This window comes from Crocodylus siamensis, chromosome 4, assembly GCF_052110815.1.
Source record: "Crocodylus siamensis isolate JL-2025a chromosome 4, ASM5211081v1, whole genome shotgun sequence".
NCBI classification, from domain to species: domain Eukaryota; kingdom Metazoa; phylum Chordata; order Crocodylia; family Crocodylidae; genus Crocodylus; species Crocodylus siamensis.
This window is the reverse complement of record NC_143398.1, coordinates 5726155-5752813: the sequence shown is the minus strand read 5'-3', so window position 1 is coordinate 5752813 and position 26659 is coordinate 5726155. Positions and strand designations below refer to the sequence as shown.

The 26659-nt window shown below is 46.8% G+C and overlaps 1 protein-coding gene across 1 annotated transcript in view; it reads left to right on the top strand.

Moving 5' to 3' along the window:
* EXOC4 (exocyst complex component 4) overlaps positions 1–26659 on the top strand; it is a 577394-nt gene that overhangs the window by 70895 nt on the left and 479840 nt on the right. The window contains exons 6-7 of the mRNA XM_090041546.1: positions 6689–6932; positions 24212–24389. Of these exons, the coding sequence (XP_089897672.1) occupies positions 6689–6932; positions 24212–24389 (422 nt within the window). The remainder of the gene's footprint in view (positions 1–6688; positions 6933–24211; positions 24390–26659) is intronic.

The following is a 26659-nucleotide window of genomic DNA, read 5'->3' as shown; positions in this document are numbered from 1 at the left end:
GGGATCAGATGACCCCAGCCAGATGCCCATCCAACCATCTCCCTTGGGAGCCCATTCCAGATTTTGGCCACTCTGACTGTGAAGAAGTTTTTCCTAATGTCCAGTCTAAATCTGCTCTCTGCTAGCTTATGGCCATTATTTCTTGTGACCCCTAAGGACACCTTGGTGAGTAGAGCCTCACCAATTCCTTCTGCGCCCCCATGATGAATTTATAGGCAGCCACAAGGTCGCCTCTCCACCTTCTCTTGCAGAGGCTGAAGAGGTCCAGGTGCCCTAGTCTCTCCTCGGAGGGCTTGGCCTGCAAGCCCTTAACCACGCAAGTGGCTCTTCTCTGGACCCTCTCCAGGTTATCCACATCCCTCTTGAAGTGCGGCGCCCAAAACTGGATGCAGTACTCCAGCTGCGGTCTGACCACCGCCCGATAGAGGGGAAGTATCACCTCCCCGGTTCTGTTTGTCATGCATCTGCTGATGCACGATAAAGTGCCATTAGCTTTGCTGATGACTTCGTCACACTGACGACTCGTGTTCATCTTGGAGTCCACTAGGACTCCGAGATCCCTTTCCGCTTCTGTGCTGCCGAGCAGGTCATTTCCTAGGCAGTAGGTGTATTGGGCATTTTTCTTCCCTAGATGCAGCACTTTGCATTTCTCCTTGTTAAATTGCATCTTATTGTTTTCTGCCCGTTTGTCCAACCTGTCCAGGTCTGCCTGTAGTTGTTCCCTGCCCTCCGGTGTGTCCACTTCTCCCCACAGTTTTGCATCATCTGCAGACTTGGACAGAGTTCACTTCACTCCCTCGCCCAAGTCACTGATGAAGACATTGAAGAGTATCGGTCCAAGGACCGAGCCCTGCGGGATGCCACTGCCTACTCCCTTCCAGGTCAATACCGACCCGTCCTGCACTACTCTCTGGGTACGACCCCTTAGCCAATTTGCCACCCACCAGACTGTAACCATCCAAGTCACAGCCTCTTAACTTGTTCACCAGGATGGGGTGGGATACCATATCAAAGGCCTTCCTGAGGTCTAAGTAAATGATATCCACCCCTCCTCCTGCGTCCAGGTGTTTTGTATCCTGGTCATACAAAGAGACTAGATTAGTCAGGCATGATCTACCTGCTATGAACCCCTGCTGGTTTCCCTTCAGCATAATTTTTTCCTGCTGGGCTCTTACGTATATGAGCCTAAATAATCTTTTCTAAGGATGGAGGTGACTTTGCCAAGGATGGAGGTGAGACTGACTGCCTATAGTTGCCTGGATGCTCCGTTCTCCCTTTCTTGAAAATAGGGACCACACTGGACCTTTTCCAGTCCTCCGGGACCTGTCCCGTGCGCCACGAGTGCTCAAATATTCTTGCCAGTGGCTGTGCAATGACGTCAGCCAGTGCCTTCAGCAACCTCAGAGGGAGCTGATCCGGGCTGCCGACTTAAATGCACGCAGTCCTTCCAAGTGACTCTCTGCAACATCTCAGGGTCAACGCTTGGTGAGAGCTTGCAGGATCAGACCCGTATTTTTAAGTGGTTTAGCAAGAGCTATGCTTTAAATGGTTGTAATTTAGCTCCAGAGCTCATCTGTTCAAAGTCCAGTGTTGAAAAAACTAATTAAATAAGCTGCTGGTAAATTGGGGTGTTAAACTACTATTATAAGTGGGCAGGGGCAGGAGGCTAATTATGATCTAAACTGGTGGGGTTCAAAACCTTGCTCCCTTTAACACAGCTTTTCATTGTACAGTGTTGTTTTAAAAAAAAACACACAAAAAACCTCACCAGTGTTGCTTGTGGAGGAGTATAGCTTTCATTTTTGGCTTCTTTCTTAGTGTTTTAGTTTGAAGTGAAGTAAAAATGATATTAAGGGGAAAAAAATCCAGATTCATTTTTCTTTTTGCTTACCCTTAAAAGGAAGGCTAATAAAACTGAAGTTTCAGATACATTCAAGTGATTATTTGCTCAACTATTTTTGTATGTTTGCAATGCTATATGTGCATGTGCACCCACACATGCACTCTCCCCTCCATCCCCAGTCTTTTCTGCTTTTTCCAGTGGATTATTGAATAGAAGTTAAGGACAAAGTATTTACCCCAGTTCAAAAGATTCTTACCAGTACACTCAAGATGTAAAACCTGCAGATCTATAGTGAATAAAATAGATTGTAGTTGTTATGGTTTTGACTTGATCTTCATGAACCATAGAGAAGTTGGGCTGGAAGGGACCTCTAGAGGTTATCTAGTCCAACCCTCCTTTTGAGGCAGGATCATTCCTATCTAAACCATCCTGAACAAATCCATTGTCCAGCATATTAGTAAAACGACGCAGTCAGCTCTGACACAGGCAGAGGACATGGTACCCTAATGTATTACAGCTAAAGCAGGGGGGACATGTTGGCCGATGTCCTGCTGTTGGGACAGTTGCTTGAGAGATCCAAGGAAGAAGATCATGTCTCCTGCTACAAAGGAAGGTAAACCTTTCCCCCCAGCCAGTGGGATAAAATTCCTTTGTAACCCCAAGTTTATGCTGACCCTGATCAGAGAGGGCAAGACCTAGCCTGTAAGCTCTGGATTTGTCAGGAGCATTGGTATATGCCAGTCAAAATCCATTCCTTGGGTGCAGCCAACACCCAATGCTTCTGGGAAAGGTGTGTGGGGGGGAAGAAACCCCTGACACAGCAGCCGGGGCGGGGGGGGAATTGCGTTCTGGCCCCGTACAGCAACCACAAAGCCTTAAAGTCTGGGAAATACCCGTAGTAGGGCATAGATATAGTTCCTCCAGATTATTATTGACAGTTGTCCAACCCAGTCTTGAACGTCCTCAGTGATGGGGAGACCACAGCTTCCCTAGGCATCTGCTCCAATGCCTCGTTCTGATGGTGAAGACATTTTTTTCCTGGTATCCAGTCTAAGCCTAATTCACTGCAGCTTCATGCCATTAGTTCCCATCTGCAGTAAGAGAGAAAAGGTGTTTTCCCTCTTCATGGCAGTCCATCAGATGTCTGAAGACTGCTTTCATGTCTGCGTTTAAGTACCTTTTCTGCATGCTAAGCATGCCTATTTCCTTCAACCTCTCCTCAAATGGCTTGCCTTCCAAGCCCTTTGTCATCTTTGTTGCCTACCTCTGGACCCTCTAACTTCTTCATGTCCTTCTTAAATTGTAGTCCAAAACTGCACATGGTATTCTACATGAGGCAGAGTAGAGAGGCATTATCATTTCCCATGTCTTGCACTTAATGCTTCTGTTGCATCCCAAAACTGCATTTGTCCTCTGGACAGCTACATCACACTGCATGCTCATTTGGAGTCTCTGATCTACCTAGACGTCTAGCTTTTTCTCCATAGTGCTGCCATCCAGTTGGGTATCACTTGCTTTGCATTTGTTTAATTATTCTGACTTAGGTTTCGAGTGGCATTAGTAGTTAATGGGTCCAAGTCAGCACCCCAAGCTGTTCTTATCTGTCTATCCCTGTTGGTCCTCCTCTTTGTGTAAGATTAGATCTCTAGTGGTCCATTTTCACCTATTGCCCAATTTTGAGACCTTGTAAAGCGGGTTTGATTTCTTTGCCAAAGATTTGTGCTCAAGTGTCCTATTACAGTTCTTTAATGGCAAGAGCGGTTATGCTACTGAGGTATGACAAATGCTAGTTTATGGAAAGGGGACATCTTTGCATCTTAAGCTGTAATGTAACCAAGTCTCAGAAGATGAGAGCACTCTTCATTTAACGTCTTTCAGCAACCTTCATGTGAATTGGACATTCAAATACTGATAAGGCTTCAGCTATCTCCTGTGTAGCTAATATACCAAATTAGCCTGACCCTATTTGCTATCACGTCACTAAGGGGCATTGGACTGCTGAACATGCCACTTATGCATGGGAAATAAACGGCGTACCTAACTAATTGTGGGCATTCAAGATCAGTTGACACTCTTTGAAAATGTCTTGGAATCCACCTTAGTTTGAATCCCATGAGTTGACCTCACTGTCTTTTATGTTTTTCCCCTCTAGTTTTCCTTAATGTGCATTATTCATTTCACGTCCTAGACTGTTACATAGCAGTGTTGTGTGCCATTAAACGGGCCCTTCCCTGGAGTGATTGTATTGTAATGATAGAAAACTTATTCCCCCCAAAGTCTTTTCTCTTTTGTGGTGTCCCCCAATTTAACAAAAATTTCTTAAATCCTTCATTCCTCTGGATTTTACAGTGTCCCTTGCATAGTTCCTACCCACAAATCTTCACACCGTCTCTTGTTTGTCTCTTGCTTAATATGTGATGATTAGGTCTAATGGAGTGGTTGAGCCCCATGCAGAGTATATGGTGCACAAAATAGTTTGGAAGTTCTCAGGAGGAAAAGTGCAATATAAAAGTAAATGTGAAGGTACAGACTGTAGTGTTTTGATTAACTGCATGACTCAAGTGCTTGGTAAATCTCTCACATTTTCATGGACTGGTTGCCAAATGCATACTACACCATGTACTTCCACTAAAACCTTCCTTGCAACTTCCACAAATTACTGGGTTTAGCTGTGGAAGATTTAAAACCTACCAAAAAACAACAACAAACAACAATGCCCCCCATTTGAAATTTGAATTAGTTGGTTTTTGGCTCATCAGGTCACCGTTCTATCTCCTTATTTATGTCCACGTCCTCAGGAAGTCTATTTTGAGAGTATGGCCAGAGCTGGTACTGGAAATAGTGCATAGGGTAAGTCAGGGGTGTGGTGTCTGGGGTTACACCAGTGGATACAGAATGTATTCTTTGCTCCCTACATGGAAAAATAGGGTTGGGGTGATAGCTACGCAGGTTAACTGGCACTGAAATAAGTTTTAATAGTGTAACTAAAAATGGTGTGATATTAAAAGCAACATGAGAATGATAATGGGAATTATATGGATGCCTTCTGGCAGAAAATAGAGCTGTGCAGAGCATTTTGCAAGTTTTGGATCACTGATGATGTTACATCCTCAAAAATATTGGATGTCTCTAACTTTAACATACTCTAAGGCTGACTTCTAGAAATGATCCGGCTGAAGTATTTGGACAGATGTCAAGCAAGATTTGTAGGCCTTGCCTCAATGGCCCAAAGCCACATTATGGTCTAGGGCAACAAGAGCTTGGGAGCACTGGTCAGACTCTCATTAAAATGACTGTATTATTGTATCCTCTGCCTTGCAGGAGGTTGAAAGGTCCTGTGTGATCTTTGATGCATTTCTGAGCCTGTGTCTGGATGGTGGTTAAGAGCTGAAATGTAATGAGCAGCTTTGCCCAGGATTTTATGACATGATGATTCACGCTATGTAAAATATTAATAGTTTCATTGCTTCTTGCATTCAAATTGGCTTTCAGTCCTAGTTACTCAGGCTATAAGGCAGTAAACAAGCATTTTTTGGTGGTGGTTGTTGTTGTTCTCTCTCAAGTTCAGGAAAAGACTTCAGACATATTGCTATTGCTGTTGGTGTGAGGATGTGGTAGCAAAGAAAGGGCCAAGATTGGGGTTGTGATGAGTTGGGCGCCTGTTTGAGTTGCTGTTTGCTTGACCACTGGTCCACTCCTATGGACTCTTTTAGGGTAGTGTCATCTTGTCAGCTGAATATAAAGCCCTTTGCTCCTTTCTGACAGTCTTTGTCATCTTTGCCAAACGTTATGATGTTTTTGGTGGTTTCTGTAGATGACTTTTATTTCTAATTAGGCTGTTATAGGGCAGCGTACGTCAGGGGAGTCCTCTTTTCCCCGAGAGTCTGAGCTTGGTTCGGCACCAGCAGGATGTCGGCTCTTTTTACTCTCTGTACTAGTAACCAGATGAAGCAACTCTGACATTACAATGTAGACTTCTGCTATGTCTCTTTGTACTTCCAGCCAAGCTGTCAGCAAGCCATGTAGCTGTTGTACAGCTTTTACAACACCCTGTAGTTGGGTTTCCATTGAAGACTTCCCTTTATGTTGCCTTTTAAACATACAATTAATTTTTTTTGCTCAGTCCTTAACACAGGCATCCTTTGTTGCCATTGTTCATTATCTGGAAATTAAGAATTTTTTGATTAATGAACATACTTAAAAACAAGTCGTAGGGTAATGTGTTTTTTCTGGCTACAGTCTCCTAGCAACGTATCTTCCTATTAAGGTATCCCTTGTTATTTCAGGTGGACTGTGTCCAGAATACCTTTGTAAATTCTTCATCTAGTTTTTTAAATTGAACCTTTTTTCTTTTCTTTTTTTTACACATCTTACGACAAAGGTTGATTTCGTTTCTTCAACTCTTCAACACTAGGAGTAAAACTATGACCTAGAATATGAAGAAGGAAGAGGGAAGGCTTTGGATTACAAATTCATAAGGATTTTGGTTGTTCCCATAATAAACCCTCTTGCGAAGCATAGAAAACAGCTGGATTAGGCCTAATTTCACAGCTGTACAATGATTAAGTAATAACTCATATTTATAGGTGTTATCATGCTAGACTTTCTTATGCCCTGTAATAGGCCTGTACATTTATACCGTCCTTATATATGAACTCGTAGTTTTGATTCAGTCTAATTTGCTGGCTGCTCTGTTTAATACACGGGGAAAGAAGCTGAGTTGTACAATGTCCTAACATCTGTTCCTCCAGGTGCCCAGACAAAGCAGTAGAAATATTTGATTAGTTTGGTGGTGCTTGTATGTTGAGCAGGTTGAACGGTTTGTGGTGCTGTTCTGTGTTCCAGCGAGAGAGATGACCTTGCTGGAGATCAAAGAAGATTCAGAGCTGGATCCAGAAGAGAACAGTGCCGTTTTCATGGGGATCCTTATCAAAGGGCTGGCCAAGCTGAAAAAAATCTCCGAGACGGTGAAGGCCATCCAGGATCGTTTGGAACAGGAGCTTAAGCAGATTGTCAAGAGGTCCACGACCCAGGTTGCAGACAGTGGCTATCAGAGAGGGGAGAGCCTTTCCCAGGAGAACCAGCCCAGGTAAGCACATCTCAAATACTAGAGCATAAGCTGGGAATACCAGTCTGTTGGCTATCACTCACAAGAGCAGCAACAGATGTCTTCAAGGGTAAAATTTTCAGTGGCATAGGAACCTAAGGGAATGTCTCCATGATGGTAGCAGCAAGCCTTGAATAGGATGACCGTGAGCCTCCAGATGCCTGCCCTCCCTCCCCACTTCCTTGTGATCACATCAGAAATATGCAAGTGAGGCTCCTGTCCTTCTTTTTGTTACTCTCAGGATTTTGATCTCTAGCATGCTTGAGACATCGCTGTGGGGACGCTGGAGCAGCCGTGTGGAATTGGAGCTTGCCAGTGGGAGTGGGTGGTCTGGGAAGCCCTGGCTGGGATGCTGTGCTCTTGCCATGTGCATCTGCCTGTGGGCTCATTTTAAATTGCTGGATATTAAATGAAATTTAAAAAAAAAAAACCCTCAGTAGTTTAGAAGAATACTCTTCAACGTACATGGCTTCCTTTTTAGCCAGGAATATCAGTGTTGGGGACAAGTCCTTTAACCCTCTCTCCCGACAGAACTTTTTTCAGAGCCCTTGTACTTGTGCACATGTGGAAGATGAAATTGCTCTCCAAGTCCATCTGATATCCTTGTGGGCAGGCATGTGATTATAACTTTTCTCCAGTGGAGTAAAGGTGAAGCATTTACTTTCTACATATCCTGCTGCCTTGAGCTGCAGTGAATCAGATATTCACATGTTTGATGCTAAAGGATTATTAAGTTGCACCTTAAATTTTAAATTAAAAGATCAATTCTAGATTTTCAGCTTTAATTCTGATATAGTCCAGAAGCAAAACCGTAGGAAAAAATTCTTTGTAGAAATAATTTGGCCAAATTCTAGTCTGATTTGCAACACCACTGAGATTAATTAGATAAGCAGCAAAGAAGTGACTTGCTTTTTTAACGTGAATCTATTTGACATTCATTTGAGCCATTTCCTTGGAAATAAAGCTCTCAGAAAGGTGTTAAATATTTATACCTAAAATCTTACCTTCTGGTATTTGTAGCATTTGTTATTTAAATTGAAGTATTTATATATTGTTAGCTTCCAGGGTCTTGTTGGTAATTCTGGAAGGAAAAATTTAGCTCGCCAAATATTTCCTTTTTAATTGTAATCGTCTTGACTTTGCCATCACCCTTCCTGCAGCAGCCTTTTCTTATAGATCGAATCCTGCCACCGATATCTTTTCCTGGTGAATAGAGCTCATTATTAGTTTGTGTGTGTGTGAAGACTGAATTTCCAGTTCATGCTTCCTTCTGAAGGGCAAGGAGATCTTCAGTCTCCTTGCTTTATGGCCTTAGTCCTGTGAGATGCTGCATGCCTTCAGTGCCTGTTGAAATCAGTGCGTTGAAGGACACTTGATGTTCTGTAGACTCAGATTATATTATATAATGATGTCAACATACTCCTTGCTCAGACCCTGGGTCCTGAGATGCACAGGAGCTGTTTAGCTGTACATGTTATGTTTCCTTGTAAAGCTCCTAAAAAATATTTGAAAAAAGAGAGGAGCCACCACTGGGAAGGGACCTGCACAGCCCTGCTTCTGAGCGAAGTGAAATGGCAAGCGCTCCATGGTACATTCCCTACTTATTTAAAGGTGAATTAAAGTGTTTGAAAGCAAGTGCAATAAAAAGATCCCCACTTAACACAGCTCCTATGTGGAGAGTTAGGGAAAACCAGCCTAACAAATTAACTGTGTTTTAAATCAAGAGCTCAGGTCTTTTCCTCCTGGAAAGCCAAAGGTTCTGTTTCTCTTACAAGAGCAGAAATCCGGAAGAACTTAAATCTGAGCAGGGTGTAGTCCTCTACGGCGTTTAAATGTCAATGAGATTTTCAGCCGTGCTAGGTTCTTGACCTCAGGACTTGGCAGGTAAAAATGCTTTTGGTTCACCTTAAAGCTAGCCTCACACACGAATACCTCTTTGTCTTTTTTTTCGCATCGCTTGAGCTCATTGCCTGCCTTCAGCTGCTGTACTTAAAGGATATCCATAAAAAGTTATTACTACTGGCTAATAAAATGACTAATAAAAGATGACAGAGAGAGGCCCATAGGGCCTGAATCTGTGTTGTAGCTTCATCAGATTGCTGTGCACTAAGCTCATTGCATTTGCACGTAGTTTGTATCTATTTTTCACTACTGTGTAGTGGCAACCGAAAGGCCAGCTGGTATCTGCTTTTTCTGAAAAATGGCAGCGTCTCTGCTCCACTTGAGCCGGAGGCTAGTGGCCCGTGTTTGGAAATTCAAAAGTAATCGCTTTAGGAACTCCGTAGACAAAATGACTGTTTTCTTCCTTGAGAATTAAGCTGCTGAAGAATGGCCCTGCAATTTGTTTGGCAATGTTGCCTTTGGACTCTGGGGGGGTCTTGTGCCTTCCTTTCCTTACTGTATTTTACTTCTCTACTTGGAGTGACAGTGTAACTTTTTATTTGTGATTTTTTTTTTTTTAATTCTTTGAAAGCATTATGAAACAACTGTCCAGAATGCATGTTTTTTCTTCCTGGGGGGTGGGGGGGGAGTCAGTGCCTGTGTTTAGGTTCCAGGTAATATCAGGAATGGTGGGTGGAGGAGGATCTGCATTTTGTCTGTAAACTAGGTAAAACCATCTAAATGTCTGTACTGTCAAGCCTCCTTGTTCTAATATGCACTTCTGTGCACATCTGCATTTTTTATATGCACGTCTATGGACAATAAACCCAAGTTTGCAAGCTCAGGTGGAGATAAGGGGACATACTGGGCTTGAGCCGTCTCCCCTTTTGCCTACCTGCAGGCTTCACTGTCTCATAGTTTATAGTTTCATGGTTTCTAGGGTCGGAAGGGACCTGAGCAGATCATTGAGTCTGACCCCCTGCCATGGCAGGAAAGAGTACTGGGGTCAAACGACCCCAGCAAAGGTGTTCATCTAGCTTCCTCTTAAACACCCCAGGGTAGGAGCCTGCACCACTTTTCTTGGAAGCTGGTTCCAAATCCTAGCTGCCCTGACTGTGAAGTCTTCCCTTCTGATGTCTAGTCTGAATCTCCCCTCTGCCAGCTTGTAACCGCTATTCCTGGTCACTCCTGGCAGTGCATGCGGGAACAGTGACTCCCCCAATGCCTGCTGATCCCCTCTGGCTAGTTTGTAACAGGCGACTAGATCCCCCTCAGCCTTCTCTTGTGGAGGCTGAACAGGTTCAGGTCCCGTAGCCTCCCCTCGTAGGGCCTGCCCTACTGCCCCCGATCATGCGAGTGGCCTCCTCTGGACCCTCTCCATGCTGTCCACATCCCTCCTGAAGTGTGGCGCCCAGACCTGGACGCAGTACTCCAGCTGCGGCCTGACCAGTGCCGCATAGAGGGGGAGGATCACCTCCCTGGACCTGCTCGAGATGCATCTGTGGATGCAGGACAAGGTGCGGTTGGCCTTCCTGACCGCGTCCCCACACTGCCGGCCCATGTTCATCTTGGCATCAATGATGACCCCAAGATCCTCTTCTGCCACTGCCCTGATGAGAAGGGAGATCCCCAGCCTGTAGGTATGGTGCTGGTTCTTCCTCCCCAGGTGCAGCACCGTGCACTTGTCGAATCCTTCTGAAAGTCCAGAAAGACTATGTCCACTGCTACCCCTGCTTCTAAGGATTTGGTGATCTGATCATAGAAGGCCACCAGGTTGGTCTGACAGGACCTGCCTCTAATGAACCCGTGTTGGTTGCCCCTAAGCATAATCTCCCCCTGCCGGCCCCTCGTGGACATGTGCCAGGATAATGCTCTCAAAAACCTTACCCAGGATCGAGGTAAGACTAACTGGTCCGTAGTTCCCCAGGTCCTCCTTCCTCCCCTTTTTGAAGATGGGAACCACATTGGCCCTCTTCCAGTCCTCTGGCACCACACCAAAGCACCATGAGTGCTCGTACAGCCGTGCCAGGGGTCCCGCAATGACCTCAGCTAATTCCCTCAGCACCCTGGGGTGAAGATCGTGCAGACCAGCTGATTTCAATACATCCTGTCCCTCCAGATGTTCCCTGACTAGACCCTCCCTGACCCTTGGCCTGGGTGCGCCTCCCCTGGGGTCTGAGGGGGGCCTGGTGGGGGGCTGATCTGGTCCGTGCTCAGGAAAATGGAGGCAAAGAAGTCGTTAAATAGGTTAGCTTCATCATCTGGTGTGACAACCAAATTTCCTAGCGTGTCTTGCAGGGGCCCCACGTTACCCAGTACCTTCTTTTTGCCCCCTGTGTATTTAAAAAAGGACTTCTTGTTGTCCTGGATCCGGGAAGTTAGTCCCAGTCCCATCTCTGCCTTGGCCTCCCTGACTCCCCCCTGCAGCCCCGAGCAACCCCAGTATAGTCCTCCCTGGTGACGGCCCCTCCCTGCCATTGGGTATACGCCTCCCTTTTAGCTAGGAGACATTCCCGCATGCTTTCGGTGAGCCCTGGGGGCTTTTGCGCCCTCCTGTCCCCTTTGGTCCGTGTTGGGATGACCTCTCTTTGGGCTTGGAGGATTGTCTCCTTAAGGAGTGACCACTCTCCTTGGACACCTGGCTCCCCTCCCCCCCCCCGGGACCTCAGTGCCTCCCTGACTATTCTCCTTAGCTCATTGAAGTCCGCCCTCCTGAAGTCCAGGGCTGCTGCCTTGCTGCTGGCCTTTGCCACCTTGCACTGGATGGTGAATCTCAGCAGGCGATGACTGCTGTTGCCCAGGTGGTCGAGCACCCGCAGCCCCCTCACCAGGTCATCGCCCGTGGCCAGCACCAGGTCCAACAAGGCGTCTCCCTGGTGGGGCTGTGCACCTCCTGGGTTAGATGGAGGTCCTGCATTTTGGCTAGGAACCTACGTGAGCCGTCAGACCTGGCTGACTGCTCTTCCCAGCAGATGCCTGAACAGTTCAGGTCCGCCATGATGACCACATCGTTTGACCTAACTACCTCCGTGAGCTGACATGAGAATTCCTGGTCTCAGGTAAAAGGGCTGGAGTACAGCCCCCTTGGCATTCCCAGGATTCCCTTGATCTGTATTTTCTGACTCTTCTAGACAATACTCACTCCCTTCTCTGTTGGGGCAGAGGTAAGTACACTGGAAATCCAGCTAGATAACCAGTGTGTCCCTAGTCTAAATCCTTCTGCAGCCCTGCACAATGTGTGCCAGGTGATGCTATGAAATGGCAGAATAAGATGGGTACTATTGGAAACTGATAGTTGAGGCTATTTAGAAGCTCTGTTTTTAGTGGCTTTCTCTCTCCTGTATGGCACACATGAATTTAATTAGTTCGGGGCCACTTTTTTGCGCTATGCTACATTTACACTGTATTGCATTTTGGAATTGCTAGGAGGCAGCCTATCTGCTTCTCTTGTTCTTTTGTTTTCTTTGGAGGTACTCGTTTGCTTAATAAATGTTTGCTTTCCTGTGTAGAATTGGCTGTCAAAGCATATGCAGAGAAACATACCCATATTTATGCAGAGATTTCATTAAAGTATCAGAAAACAGCCACTTGAGAACTAAATTTATGTGGAGTCCTATGATTTACATCCTACAGAGGTGGAAGGTTACAACAGGGAAAACGGTAGACCTGTGGAAATCACACTAAAAGCCTTCTGTTAATTAAGATTAGAAAAATCATCAGGGGCAATTTACCTCCTGAAAGAAGAGTGCAGACCCCTATACGTAGGCTTCCTACTCCATTTGCAAACTTTAAAAAAAAAAAAAAAAAAAAAGACTAATTTCTTAAATCTATCTAAATTCAAGAGGACTTTAAAAATTATTAACAAATTTATAGTTTTCCACATACAGAATCAAATCATTGGGGTCATCTTAAATGCTGCCCTCCCCCAACACTGTGGCAGGGAAAATGGGGTTGGGGTGGGGGGGGCAAGCAACATGCCCCCAGCCACTCCTGCCCCACCAGCTGTTGCCACCTGCCCTATGCAGCAACTCTTGCTCTAGCTTTGGCCCAGGGCATGGAGCACACAGTGGCCAGATGGCAGTGGCTGCAGCAGCTCGGGGCCAGGGCTGCTCCCCTGCCGCTGCGTAGTCTCGCCTGTGCTCCGGCCTTACCGTGCAGTCTCCCCCACATTTTCCTCCTCTGCACCATGGTCACCCCCTGTGAGTACCCCTCACTCCATACCAAACGATCCTCTCCCAGGTCGAAGCTGTTGCTACAGCAGCCTGCCTCGGACCAGTACTCGAATCGCGCATGAGGTTTCTTTTTCATAGTTGTTAGGCTGGAAGGGACCTTGCAGATCCATTGGGTCCAGCCCCCCTGCACTTGTGTAGGAAAGACTGTTGAATGAAGAAGAGAAGCCCTTGTCTTAAATTTGAGTATTTCATTGGGTCCCCTGACCAAGTGTAATCAAGAAAGCAGTGCATGTATTCCCAGTCAGATCCCCATAGACATCAGCTACATGGTTAAGAGATGGACACCTATGCCCTCCTTATACTGCTTCCCAGTATGGCAGTTTGGGAACTCCTATTCTCTGAAAGCTAGCTGTGACTTTTAGGACTGCTCTTGGTACCCACCACCTGTGAGACAATTTAAGAAGCTCATCATGTCACCAAAAACTCAAGAGTTGACTCACCAACATCCAACTGGTGAGCCGCAGAGGTGTCTCCAGCTCCCAGATAGTAGTAGCCATTCTTTCCTACTCTGCCACGTGGTCCCTCAGTTGAGTATTTTGGCATGGGAGGGATGTAACAAGCTTTTCCCACAAATCCGTGGAAGTCTGAAGCTGTTGTTAGTCATCCCAGGTCTGCCAGATAATATGATCCCACCATGCTCTGCTAGGTCATCTTCTCCAGATGTGCTGCTTGTTCAGAAACTGGGTTGTGGGTGGTCTTGCCAGTGGTTAGACATCCAAAGCACAGGTGTAGTTCTGGTTGGCTCTCGTGGGAGTTGGGTGTATGGAGGAGGTGCGGCATCAGAACCGGATTTGGGAGCCATAGCTGAAGTCAAAACAGGTCAGGGTCAAAAGCCATAGCCAGAAGCAGGGTAAGCCAATAACTAACCAAGATCAGGAACTAGAAGTCAGAGCTGATGGTGAAACCAGGATCAAGATCCAAGAACCAGAATTGGAGGATGCCAAGGGTCTTGCCAGAATCAGAAACCAGAGTTGGAGCTAGGAGTCAGCACAAGAAAACCATCAAAGAAGGTCAGAAGCAAGAATTTTGTTTTTGCTCCAGACAAGGAGATATCGGGTGGGGAACTGTAGCCAGAGCATGATTTGGTGACTCTGGGAACCAAGCAGAGGCTGGAGTTGACACTGAGGTGGACCTTCGGGGCTCCAGGAGCAGAGCAAGAGCTGGAGCTAACACGGGCTGGAGTGAGTTTTGGACTCTCCAGGAACAGGGGCAGAAACTGAAGCTGGGGAAGGCTTCAGACACTCTGAGACTGGAACGAGAGGAGAGGTCAGATCCAGTGCCAAATTTGGAGAAATGAGGCACGTAATAGGAACAGGAGCCAGGTTTAGAAGCTCTGGGGACTGGGGCTAGACTTCAGACAGGCTTTGGGAGCAGAGCAGGAACTGGAGTTGGAGGCAGAGTAGAAAGAGGGACCAGGAATAGAGTTGGAATGGGCTGGAACGGGAGCTGGGCTCAGAGCAGGCTTCAGGAATTGCAGGACCTGGGGCTGGAGCCAGCGTGGGCTTCTGGAGCCTGGAAGCGGAGCTAGGACTAGAGCCAGAGCTGGAGCAACAGCATGCTTTGAGCCCCCTGGGAACGTACTGACAGCTGGAGCAAACCTTGGGGTGGAGGGTGATGGGAGGGGCTGGGCTTGGTACTGGATGAGGCCTCTTGGTAGCAGGGCTGGCAGCTCTGCCTCAGCCCCTTCAGGGCTATCACAGATGGCCCGGTTCAGAGGGGATCAAACATCCAGGCCTGGATGAACACATCCACGTTGTCTAGAGCGTGACTCGACCGCTCTATTAAAGCAAAAGTAAAACGCAGGGCATTGCCAGAAGGGAGGTAGATCATCACACTCACCTTTGCCATGTCGGAGGGGTGGCTCCAGGGGCACGTAGTAAATAGGTGGTAGCACTGGGTGAAATCCAGGGGCGCAGTCCGCAACACAAGGCAGGGTCAGGATCCAGGGAGGAGCTTGCAGAGATAGAAGAGCCTGATGTCATTTGAGTTGTCGTTTCCTTAGGTGCGTTCTTAAAAATTGCAATCTGGAATTGGCAAATTTATTTTGTGGAGAAATACCTAAAATTAGTGTTGCGTTGACTTGTAGGCCACGCACATCTTTACCCCCCTAAAAATCGGAAGCAGATTTTCTTTGTCAGTGTTAACCCTTTTGTGGCTGCTTCCAAATTGGTAAGTGTCGTATTGGCGGGGCGAGGTATGCAAAATAATATGGTATCTCTAGTGCTGCAGAAAATCTTTGACGTGACTCTGAAGGACAAGGGGGGTAATAACAGGAGACCTTAACTTTTCATTGGTTTCAGTCTCCACAGTTCTCCGAGAGCTCTTTGGCTCTTGAGCCTTAGTGAAACGTGTCAGACTGCTTAATTTGGAGCAGCAGTCGATTGGAAGCGTTACTCCTGATGACCAAAGATATTGATCCAGATCATAATTTTTCTGGGATGATCTAGTTGGGGATGATCCTGCTTTAAGCAGCGGGTTGGACCAGATGATCTTCTGAGGTCCCTTCCACCCCAAATTTTCTAAGATTTCCTGATCAGCTGAGATTGTAAATGGTCATAGTTCTGGCGCTAGATACAAGTTCCTGTGGGTGGTATTATTGGAATAACTGCATGGTTGGGACAGACGTATGCAAGCTTCCAGGTAGCACTATCCCCTTCCTCAGGCTTGTGGCACTGACAACCCAGTCCACTATCAGCAGACTATTACCAAGTCTGATCACCCTGAGTTCACTGATTCAAGTGATTTAATCTTAAATAGCATCCTTTCCTTGTAGGCTCTTAAGGCACATCTTTAATTGCCTTTTAACAACTTTTGTTTTTGAGACTTAAACCCAACAACAAGCAAAACTTCCCAGCACCCTGAACATGGCAGAGGGTTTTACTATGGGTAAAGTTATCATTGGTGACCTCGTTCAAGTACCAGTGATCACTTTGCATCGCGTCATTCTTTTTCATAGCTTAGATGATGGGACTTGCCTTGGGCTGTCTCTCGCTATCTGTTGATGTATTTACCATATTTCTTGCTAAGGCGATACTATGGGCTTGAACGGACAAAACTGCCCTGAGCAGCCCTTTCTCACTGTGATGCTCGCTCTGCTTGGGTCACTCGTCCCAGAAGGGGACAAACCTTTCTGCTTCCTGCCCTGCAGTCTAGCCCCTTAGACTATTATTTTTATGCTTTTCAGTGGCTCTTTAACCCCTACTATGTTCATTTTCAGTCACCTTGCCTCAAAATCAGCCAACGGACTTGTAAAGAAAATTCTTGCAGAAAGGGCAGTTTAAAATGATTAGAGACTTTGGGGATCTTCAATGCATATTAAAAATTATGTGGGAAAAGATGACGATGGGCTAGACTGGAAAAGGGCACATGGAGGGTTTAGCTGAAAATGTCTGCAGAACGCGCATCCCCACTGTCCTATGATGAGAGGAAGAAGAAACTTTTCGTTAGAGACTCTAAATAACTTTTTGCCTTGTGCATCCTAGTGTAATAACAACAGTGTGAACAACTGAATCTCCTTAATCGTGTGCATGGGTGCGTGAAAGAAAATGTAACTGGCAGGTGTACACCATCTAAGCTGTTTAATTTAGTCGTACAAAATTGCACTGGTCTGGGGCAAATTCCTTTTTTTTAAATGAATGATTAAACTTATCGGTAATGGCATGATTGGCATCCTTTTCTCTGCGAGAGACTGTCCATATTGCAGCCTATGGTGTAGATGGTTTCTAGTGTCTCATGTAAACCATTTGACAGAATAGTCCAAGATTTGCATGATCGTGGCGGTGGTTGCAAGCATATATGTTATCATTGGGTGGTTCGGAAGCTGCTTGCATCCTGAGGACTCTTTCTTCAAGCTGTTGGAGCCAATTCCCGTCATGGACTTCAGTGCCCTGGTAGGAGACGGTAATGCCACTTGTTCCGATCATTTGCCAAGGGTTTTCGTTGTTCAGGATCAATTCCAAATGCCTTCATATCTCGCTTGCATGTGTTTTTCTAGCACAGCTTGAGATGTCCTGTTGTTCTTCTTCCCTCTGGTAGTTTCCTGTATGGCATGTGTTTGGGGGAGAGAATGGCAGGTGAATAGATTTTTGTATCAGCTGGTAAATTTTTGGTTTTGTGCATTTTTGATTATAGAGGTGTCTAGTGACTACAACATAAGGTGGTTTGTTCCACTCAAAGCTGGGTGTAAATCATGCAATCAAAGAAAATGCCCAGACCCTGCAAATTCTGCCTTCGTTTCTTGTTTGTCGTTGGGTGCTCTGGTTTGTCTCAGGTTGGTTCCTTACTTGTTCACTTTTTGGCTTCTCCCAAATGCAACTTACTCACTGCAACAGGTATCAAATCATATCTTGTTTTCCCAAGGCTTCTGAAGTTGGTTTTCTGGAGAAACGCTCTCTGTAACGGAGGTAGAAGCCCTGTTTCTCAGGATTTTCTGCCCCATTTCCCTAAATGTGATGACATCAGTGTCTCAACAGCAATTGAGACAGGACAGGCTTTGCGAGGGCAGTGTCTTCTCCCAACTGCGTGACTTGACCCCGTCTTTTGTGAGGCCAGGGTTTTTACGCCCAGTCTTTCCACCATGTGAAACTTGACCTGTTTAAAATGCAGCAGTAGTAATATGGGTACAAACATTCCCTGCTGCTGTCTGCCCTACCATTTCCAGAGCATCTTTGCTCTCCTCTCCAATCTGCACCAAAGCTGTAGATGTGCTGAGACCTGTAGGCTGCTCTGCTCCAGTTCACCAACTCTCTGATGTAGGTTTCTGTTCCTAATTTTGAAAATGAGCAGCCCGGACAAAACTTTAAGAAAAAGTTTATATTGCTGAAATACATTTCTGAGTTACGTAAATTCTTAAAATAAAACTACATTAACACCCCCACATGCCTTATCACATAAGTGCTCTAATTCCCAAATATATACTGCTGGTCTACAAAAAGTCTTTGACACTTTAAAGATGCAACAAACTTCACAAGCACTGACTCACCTTTATGGTATTCCCATGGTATCATTTTTCTCTGCTGCTAATCTGGTGTTATTTGTGTAGTGTTAGAGGTGAGTTGAAAAGGTCTCTGTCCAAAATGCCTTCATATCCAGATAGGAATATATCAAGAAGGAATTGCTTTGTAGTACAGGGGCTCTATGTACTCTGTTGGTTTGTTTTTTTGGACAAGGGCTAGAACTGCAAATTCAAATCTGACTCTAGATTTGCAAGATTTAAGAGTTTGGATCTTTGTGAAGACCCAAGGGGGTATGGTAATACAGAGGAAGCAGAAAAGAAGTTCAGGTCAGGAAACAAACTTCCCAAAGGTCCAAGCTTTCCTGAGCAGGGACTTTTCAGCTCATAGATTTCATAGACATTAGGGCTGGAAGGGACCTTGGAAGATCATTGAGTCCAGCCCCGCGCCCAAAGGGCAGGAAGTCAGCTGGGGGATCCCAGCTCATTTGTGTTTTTATGATAACATAAAATCATAGGGTTGGAAAGGACTTCAAGGGTCATCTGGTCCAACCCTCTGAGCAAATGCAGGGATATGGTTCCTAAATCATCACTATCCAAATGACTTATCCAATCTCCGCTTGAAAACCTCCAATGAATATATTTTATACTTCCCTAGGCAGTGCAGCTCACTACCTCACTGCTCTAACAGTAAGGATGTTTTTCCTGAGATCTAATCAACATTTACTTTGCTGTAAGATAAGCCATAGTTTTGTGCCCTACCCTCTGTTAGAAGGGCAAACAATTTTTCTCCTTCTTTACAACAGCCTTCCAAATACTTGAAAATTGCTATCATGCCCTCCTTGTCTCCTTTTCTTCAAGCTAAACCTATGCAGCTCTCTCAACCTTTCCTCTTCTGGCTTGTCTTCCAAGCCTTTTATCATTTTTGTAACCTGACTCTGGACCCTCTCCAGGGTTTACATATTCCTCTTAAATCGAGAGCCCCAAACTTCATGCAGTATTGAAGATGAAGTCTAATCAGCTCTGAGCAGCGGCACAGTCGCTTCCTGTGTTTTGCACCTAACCTTCTGCTGATGGAGCCCAAAAGTATGTTTGCGACTGGATCACACTGCTGATTCATGTTGTTTGTGATCCATCAGAAAACCCCAGATTCCTTTCAGCAGTGCTACCACCCAGCCGGTTATTTCCCACTCTGAATTTATGAATTATTTTTTTCCCCCCAGATGTAGCACCATACATTTGTTTGAGCTGAACTTCATTGTATTGTCCCTAGCCCGTAGATGACCTCTCAACTAGCCCTCTTCTGCTGATCTACCTTACAAAGATTGTCCTCTGTCTTTCCATTTAATCAGGATGCTCTTTCCCCTTAACTGGCTGAGCTCTATATTTGACTCTTGCTGGTGTGTTAACTGTACAACTGTTGAAGATCTCTGACATTTGCCCATGTAACTGCTTGTAGATGGTTATGTATGAGGGATTTATAGTGTACATATTGAACCATCTGGAAGAGTCATTTCTTTGGGTAATGTACTGCTTTTACCTTTGGTGCGGGTTGGTATTGAAGTCAAGGAGGGGATGTTGTGTAGGGTAGTTAAGTGTCTGACACGAGCAGAGGGAAGATATCTTGACATTACCTTGGGATTGTATGCATTTGTATTGCTCAGTAAAAAGCAGTAAAGTTAATAGAAATTTTCTTTCTTCTAAATAATAAGACTAAATGGGGTAAGTCATTGTCTTATCACAACATAGTTTTAGGCTTTTGCAATGGTACATTAATTACAATAATTGGGCAGTAAAGAAGCCATAGGAAGAGCTAATGTGTTGTATGTTTTGATGGGGTTATAGCCATAACACCTTATGCGTAATAATAAAATCTTGATAATTGACATGGCTGATGAGCTCTGGCACTTCAGGCTTCTGAGATTCCTTGTAGAATTTTAAATTATTCCGTACTCTTTTTTTCCCTGTAATCCATCGTTAGCAGTGTATTATATCTAGTCTCTGTGTGCAAGTCCCTGGAACTCTTACATCTTTGAGTTCAGAGGAGAGAAACAAAAGGTCATGTTTCCCACTGCTTTTTGCTTTAAGCTTCATTGTTGTAGTTCTGTTGCACAACCTCTGAGGAAAATGCATTATATCCCACCTGTAGTAGGGATGTACTGTTATACCTGTTTTCCAGATGGTGACCTGGGGGAAGTCTGCACAGGAAAGTGAAGGTCTAGATCAGGGCTGGGCAATTATTTCAGGTGGAGGGCTGCTGAACGAGTTTTGGTGACCTGTTGAGGGCCACAAGGGTGAGCTGTTGAGGGCTACCTTGACAGGTGCCCCTGCCCCCTGGTTGCCATCTTGGGACTTGAAGTCCTGTCCCCTAACCCCTGACCTTTGCTACTGGAAGTTCCTCCCCTTGCCCTGGCAGTACCTCCCCTTGCCCTGGCAGTACTCCTTTTGCTGGGGTGGGGGGGAGGTTGCCATCTTGAAACTGGAGAAAAACAAATTGTATAGATTCATAGATACTAGGGTCGGAAGGGACCTCAACAGATCATCGAGTCCGACCCCCTGCATAAGCAGGAAAGAGTGCTGGGCCTACATTACCCCAGCTAGATACACATCCAGCCTTCTCTTGAATACCCCCAGGGTAGGGGAGAGCACCACCTCCCTTGGGAGCCCGTTCCAAACCTTGGCCACTCGAACTGTGAAGAAGTTCCTCCTAATATCCAATCTAAATCTGCTCTCTTCTAGCTTGTGACCATTATTTCTTGTAACCCCCGGGGGCGCCTTGGTGAATAAATACTCACCAATTCCCTTCTGTGCCCCCCTGATGAACTTATAGGCAGCCACCAGGTCGCCTCTCAACCTTCTCTTGCGGAGGCTGAAAAGGTCCAGTTTCTCTAGTCTCTCCTCGTAGGGCTTGGCCTGCAGGCCCTTAACCATACGAGTGGCCCTTCTCTGGACCCTCTCCAGGTTATCCGCATCCTTCGTGAAGTGCGGCGCCCAGAATTGCACGCAGTACTCCAGCTGCGGTCTGACCAGCGCCCGATAGAGGGGAAGTATCACCTCCTTGGACCTATTTGTCATGCATCTGCTGATGCACGATAAAGTGCCATTGGCTTTTCTGATGGTTTCGTCACACTGCTGACTCATGTTCATCTTGGAGTCCACTAGGACTCCAAGATCCCTCTCCACCTCCGTGCCACCCAGCAGGTCATTTCCTAGGCTGTAGGTGTGCTGGACATTTTTCCTCCCTAGATGCAGCACTTTGCATTTCTCCTTGTTGAACTGCATTCTGTTGTTTTCTGCCCACTTGTCTAACCTGTCCAGGTCTGCTTGCAGCTGCTCCCTGCCCTCCGGCGTGTCCACTTCGCCCCATAGCTTAGTGTCATCTGCAAATTTGGACAGAGTACATTTCACTCCCTCATCCAAGTCGCTGATGAAGATATTAAAGAGTATCGGTCCAAGGACCGAGCCCTGCGGGACCCCACTGCCCACACCCTTCCAGGTCAAAACCGACCCATCCACCACAACTCTCTGGGTGCGACCCTCCAGCCAATTCTCCACCCACCGGACTGTGCAGTCATCCAAGTCACAGCCCCTTAACTTGTTCACCAGTATGGGGTGGGATACCGTATCAAAGGCCTTCCTGAAGTCCAAGTATACGACATCCACTCCTCCTCCTGCGTCGAGGCGTTTTGTAACCTGGTCATAAAAAGAGACTAGATTGGTCAGGCACGATCTGCCTGCCACGAACCCATGCTGGTTTCCCCTCAGCATAATTTGTCCTTCCGGGCTCTCACAAATGTGAGCCTTGATAATTTTTTCAAAGACTTTGCCAAGGATGGAGGTGAGACTAACTGGCCTATAGTTGCCTGGGTCCTCCTTCCTCCCCTTCTTGAAAATGGGAACCACATTGGCCCTTTTCCAGTTACTAAAAAAATCAAACATCTAACTTATTTTAACTTTTATTAAAAAAACAAAAAACTTTTGTCCTGATTTATGTGCGTTTGCATAGGGTATCTAGAGGTGATTGCGTAATAGCTCAAAGTATACTCCTACTTTTGTATATTGTGGGGGTGGGGGTGGGGCAAGGGGCTGTGTGGTGGATGGGTGTGGGGTATGTGGTTGGGGTGGGGGGGTATGGTAGGGTTGGGGGGATGGGAGTGTGTGTGGGGGCTGTAGGAGGGTGTGGGTGTGTTTGGGGGTATGGTGGGGGAGTGTGGTAGGGTGGTGTTGTATGTGTGGATATGGTGGGGAGTGTGAGTGTTTGTGGGGCTATGGTGGGGGCGAGACTGTGTGGAGGCTGTGTGTGGGTGTAGGGAGGTGTGTGTGGTTATGGTGGGGGGTATGGATGTGTTTGAGGTTATGGTGGGGTAAGTGCTAGGATGTGGGAAGTTGTGAGTGTGTGTTGGGGGTGCAGAGCCAGCCCTGCTTATCTTGTCACAGCTGCAGGAAGGCTGAGACACATTGCACAGCATGAAGCCAGCCTGGCCCTTCCTGTCTTGGCAGCATGCTGTTTCTGGTTGCAGGACCGGAACCCACATGGCACACCATAGAGCTGGCCTGCTTGTGCCATGTAGTTCCTGGTTACAAGCGTGGCACCTGCACGGGACCATCCCAGCCCGGCCTGGCCTGGGAGAATGCAGTTCTGGCTGCACGGCTAGGACCCTCATGGAGCGAGCCCTACTCATCCCATCCCATCTGCGGTGTGCATTTCCTGGCTGCAAGGCTGGGACACGCATGATCCAGCATGGGACCAGCCCAGCCTGGCACCACAGAATGTAGTTCTGGCTGCATGGTCGGGACCCGCGTGGCATGGCAAGGAGCCAGCTTGACCTGATGGCACACTGCAGTGCCAGGAGCTGTGGGAAGTCCCGCACCATTAGGCTGTGCTGGCTCTGTGCCTCCACATGGTGTTCCTGGCACTCTAGCTGGGAGCGGCACATGGAGGCACAGAGCCAGAATCCCATGAGCCCCACAGAGCGGGGCCATCGCTGGTGATCCACCCTCTTCCCCCCTCCCCCAGCCCGTTCTTACCTGATTTTTCTACTCTTGGATAGAGGCAGGGCTGGGGAACAGCCACAGGGTCACCAGAGCAGAAGCCTCTGCAAGGCTGGAGAGTGAGGGTGTGGTGGGGCAGGTTGGGTTGGGGCTACCCAGTGTGGTGTTGTGAGCAGCCAAGCTCCTTCACTTCTCACATCCATCCACACACTCCCCTGCCCAGCCATGCATAAGCAGGACCAAAGCAAGCTGCAGGCAGAGCTGCTCCCCACCCGACTTCCCTCAACACTGCAGCTTCCCCTCTCTGCCTGCTTCCTGTAGTGCTGCAGCAAGGACAGGGTGTGGAGTCACTGGAGGCTGGGGGACCCTAGCAGTTCTCTGGGTAGCTGCAGCAGTGGCAGGAGCAGCATTGTCTGGAAGCTGTGCCTGTTGGCTGGGGCTGGAGCCTTCTGGTAGGGGAGGCTGGGAGTGCAGCATGCGGTGTCCCAGGCAGGAGTGGGCAGAATTCAGCTCCATGTGGAGCAGAAGAGGGGCAGCCACAGGCCAATGTGAATACGGTGAATTGGTGGATGCCCACCTACGAGCTGGATGCGATCATCTGGCAGCCTGGATTCAGCCAGCGAGCCATATTTTGCCCACCCCTGAGCTAGACTGCTCTCAGTGGTGGCAGATGACACAGCAAGGAGCAACAGACTCAAGTTGCAGCAAGACACATTTAGGTTAGATATGAGGAAAAACATTCTCACTAGGAAGGTAATAAAGGACTGCAACAGGCTGCCCAGAGCGGTTGTGAACTCTCCATCCTCGGAGGTTTTTAATACCCAGCTGGACAAAGCCTTGGCTGGGATGATCTAGCTGGGGATGGTCCTGTTTGGAGCAGGAGATTGGACTAGATCAGGGGTGGGCAAAATGCAGCCCAGGGTCCAGATGCAGCCCGCCAGGCCATTCTATCCAGCCTGCGGGGCCCCTAAAAAATTCAGAAAATTAATAATTATCTGCCCTTGGCTGCCTGTCATGCAGCCCTCGATGGCTTGCCAAAACTCAGTAAGCGGCCCTCTGCCCAAAATCATTGCCCACCCCTAGACTAGATGACCTTCTGAGGTCCCTTCCTACCCCCTTTTTGCTGTGATTCTGTGACTTCTAATATAACATTCACAAACTGTCTTTTGAAAACCAAGTGATGTTCTGCTTTTGGTGGCTTTCAGGTTACTTCTGGAATTGCTTGAACTTCTCTTCGACAAATTCAATGCTGTGGCCACTGCACATTCTGTGGTCCTGGGATATCTTCAGCAGACAGCGTCCTCTCCATTCATCCAGTATGATGGTGATATCAAATTGTATGACATGGCCGATGTCTGGGTGAAGATCCAGGATGTCCTGCAGGTAAGGATGTCTTGAAGGGTGAAACACTGTTTGGAAGAGCCATTTTTGGTAATAGAGAATTAGAAAATTCATTCAAATACAGGCTTAAGAAGCTAATGAGGTGAAATCTGCCTTTATTTTTGGGTAAGTGACTGGTGTTATAAAGGACTGTGAGACACCCAAAGAACTCTAAATTGCAGCAACCAACTTCACTGGTAGCTTTATCTTGATGGTAAGTGAAGCTGTGATACAATTGATCTGTCGGGTGTTTTCAAGCAGTAACGTTTTACTTGTTACCGTGTCAGGACTCTAACCACTTGTCCCCTTGTATTGTCATGCCTCCGTCGCAGTACACTGAAACACTGCTGCCAGCCTGCAGTGTGTGCGATCCAGCAGATATTCTGGTTCTAAACAGTGCTGCAGAGCTCCTGAATCCTGCCTCTTCTATGATAGAAATGTGTTTATACCATCCTAATGTCTCTTAACTCCTCACTGCAGTGTGGCAAGCTGGGGGAATGCCACTCAGTGTGTGCGACAGAGTGCTTTGCTTGGGAATTTTCTATAAAAAAAGGTGTGCATTCACATGTTGCTAGGTGTGCGTTAGACAGCAAGGTCCAAGGAAGAGGTTTAGCACTGATACCGAGTTGTGGTGGATGCAGGGAGGGCCCTTGCTTCCTGGAGCAGTTGTTCCACAGTTTTGGGATGACCCCTGAAAAAACTCCATTTCCTACATGAGTGTACTTTTACCCTTTTTGAAAGTGTTGTGTTGGGTACATCTAAACCATTGTTTTGGGTTGTGTGTTTTTGGGGGTTTTTTGTTTGTTTTTTTGCAGTAGCATATACTGTCTCCATGTACATATGTGCATATATATGTATAAAAGGACAATTGCACACATGCCATGTGTGGAGGAAGTACAGAAGTAATAGGTTGCGGTGAGCAATATATAATGAAGGTTTAAACGACTTTAATCTTCATACTGATTCAAAGAGATTTTTACGGCACCAGTTTGACACATGTGGGTCTGTTTTTTCTTTTCTTTTTTTTTAATCTTTCCTTTCCCTGATGTGGATTTACCTCTACTTCCCTCCAAGGGTAAACCTATCCAAACCTAGGGATGGGGAATATTTAGCCCTGGGGCAGTGATACATTTTCTGTTTGCACAAAAGTCACACATCTTGAAATCTCTAATGCAGTCAAAGCTGACTTGAACACGTTGGCAAGGATTAAGCTCGAAGGGTGGCAGTCGGTGCCTAGCTTGTGCTCTACTTTTGCCCTTGGGGGCCAAGAAACCTTTTGGGAGTTCTGCCAGTCTCACTCTAGGGAGCTGAAGCCCAAGAGTGAGAATCTTGCAAGATGTTATCTGCAGGGAAACAGAATTACAAGGCAAGTAATTTTTCCCTTATCAGCAAGAGTTTGTGACAGTTGCATCCTCCATGAGTGGTGAAGTCATTTGTGAGTTATGCAGGTTGATCTGAATGAAAGCTGATAACTTTTATCTAGGAGTGCATATACCTACATGCAGGCACACGCACTAAATATGCTTCCCGTGTTACAGAAAAAATATTTGAGAGAGCTTTCAGCACTTTTTTTTTTTTTTTTTGGAACTGATTCTTGTAACACCGTACCTGCAAAGATTTAGGGACCATGAACCTGCTAGTACAGATGTCAGAGTCATAAAACCTCCCAAAAGAACTCTAAATAGTAGAGACGCATCAATACATTGGTCAGCTATCGGATCAGTACCGATATAAAGAAAATTGACTGCATCAAAAATTGGCCTGATATGGCTGATAGCTTGGCCGATTTAAATGCCCATCCATGCACAGCCTCAGTGTAGCACATAGGCGGCGAGGAGCACAGCCTGGCAGCTTGAAGAGCTGCATGCAGCTGGTAAGTCTGTGGTGGTGGAAGGGGAGTGGGGGGGCAGATCGAGGCCTCTGTGGTGAGGGAGGAAGTGGGGCTGGGGCAGAGCACAGGACAGAGCTGAGGCTTGTTTGGGGGGTGCAGGGGAGAGGGGGGTGGCTCCCACTGCTGCGTGCACCCTTGGGAGGGTGCGGAGGGATGGGGCATGTGCCCTTGAATCTGTGTAGGTCGGGGTGTGGTGGGCTTAGGCTGCACTGGGCTCTTTTTCTGGTGGGTTGGGGCAGACAGCAGCGGTGCTGGGAGAGGAGCTATGGTGGGGCTACAGTGAATTTTGGGTGGCTACAGCCCCAGACCACAGTTGCAGCATACCCTGCGCCGATTCAGTAGCACCTTCCTCTCCCCCCGTGCCTTCCTGGGTGTGCGCACA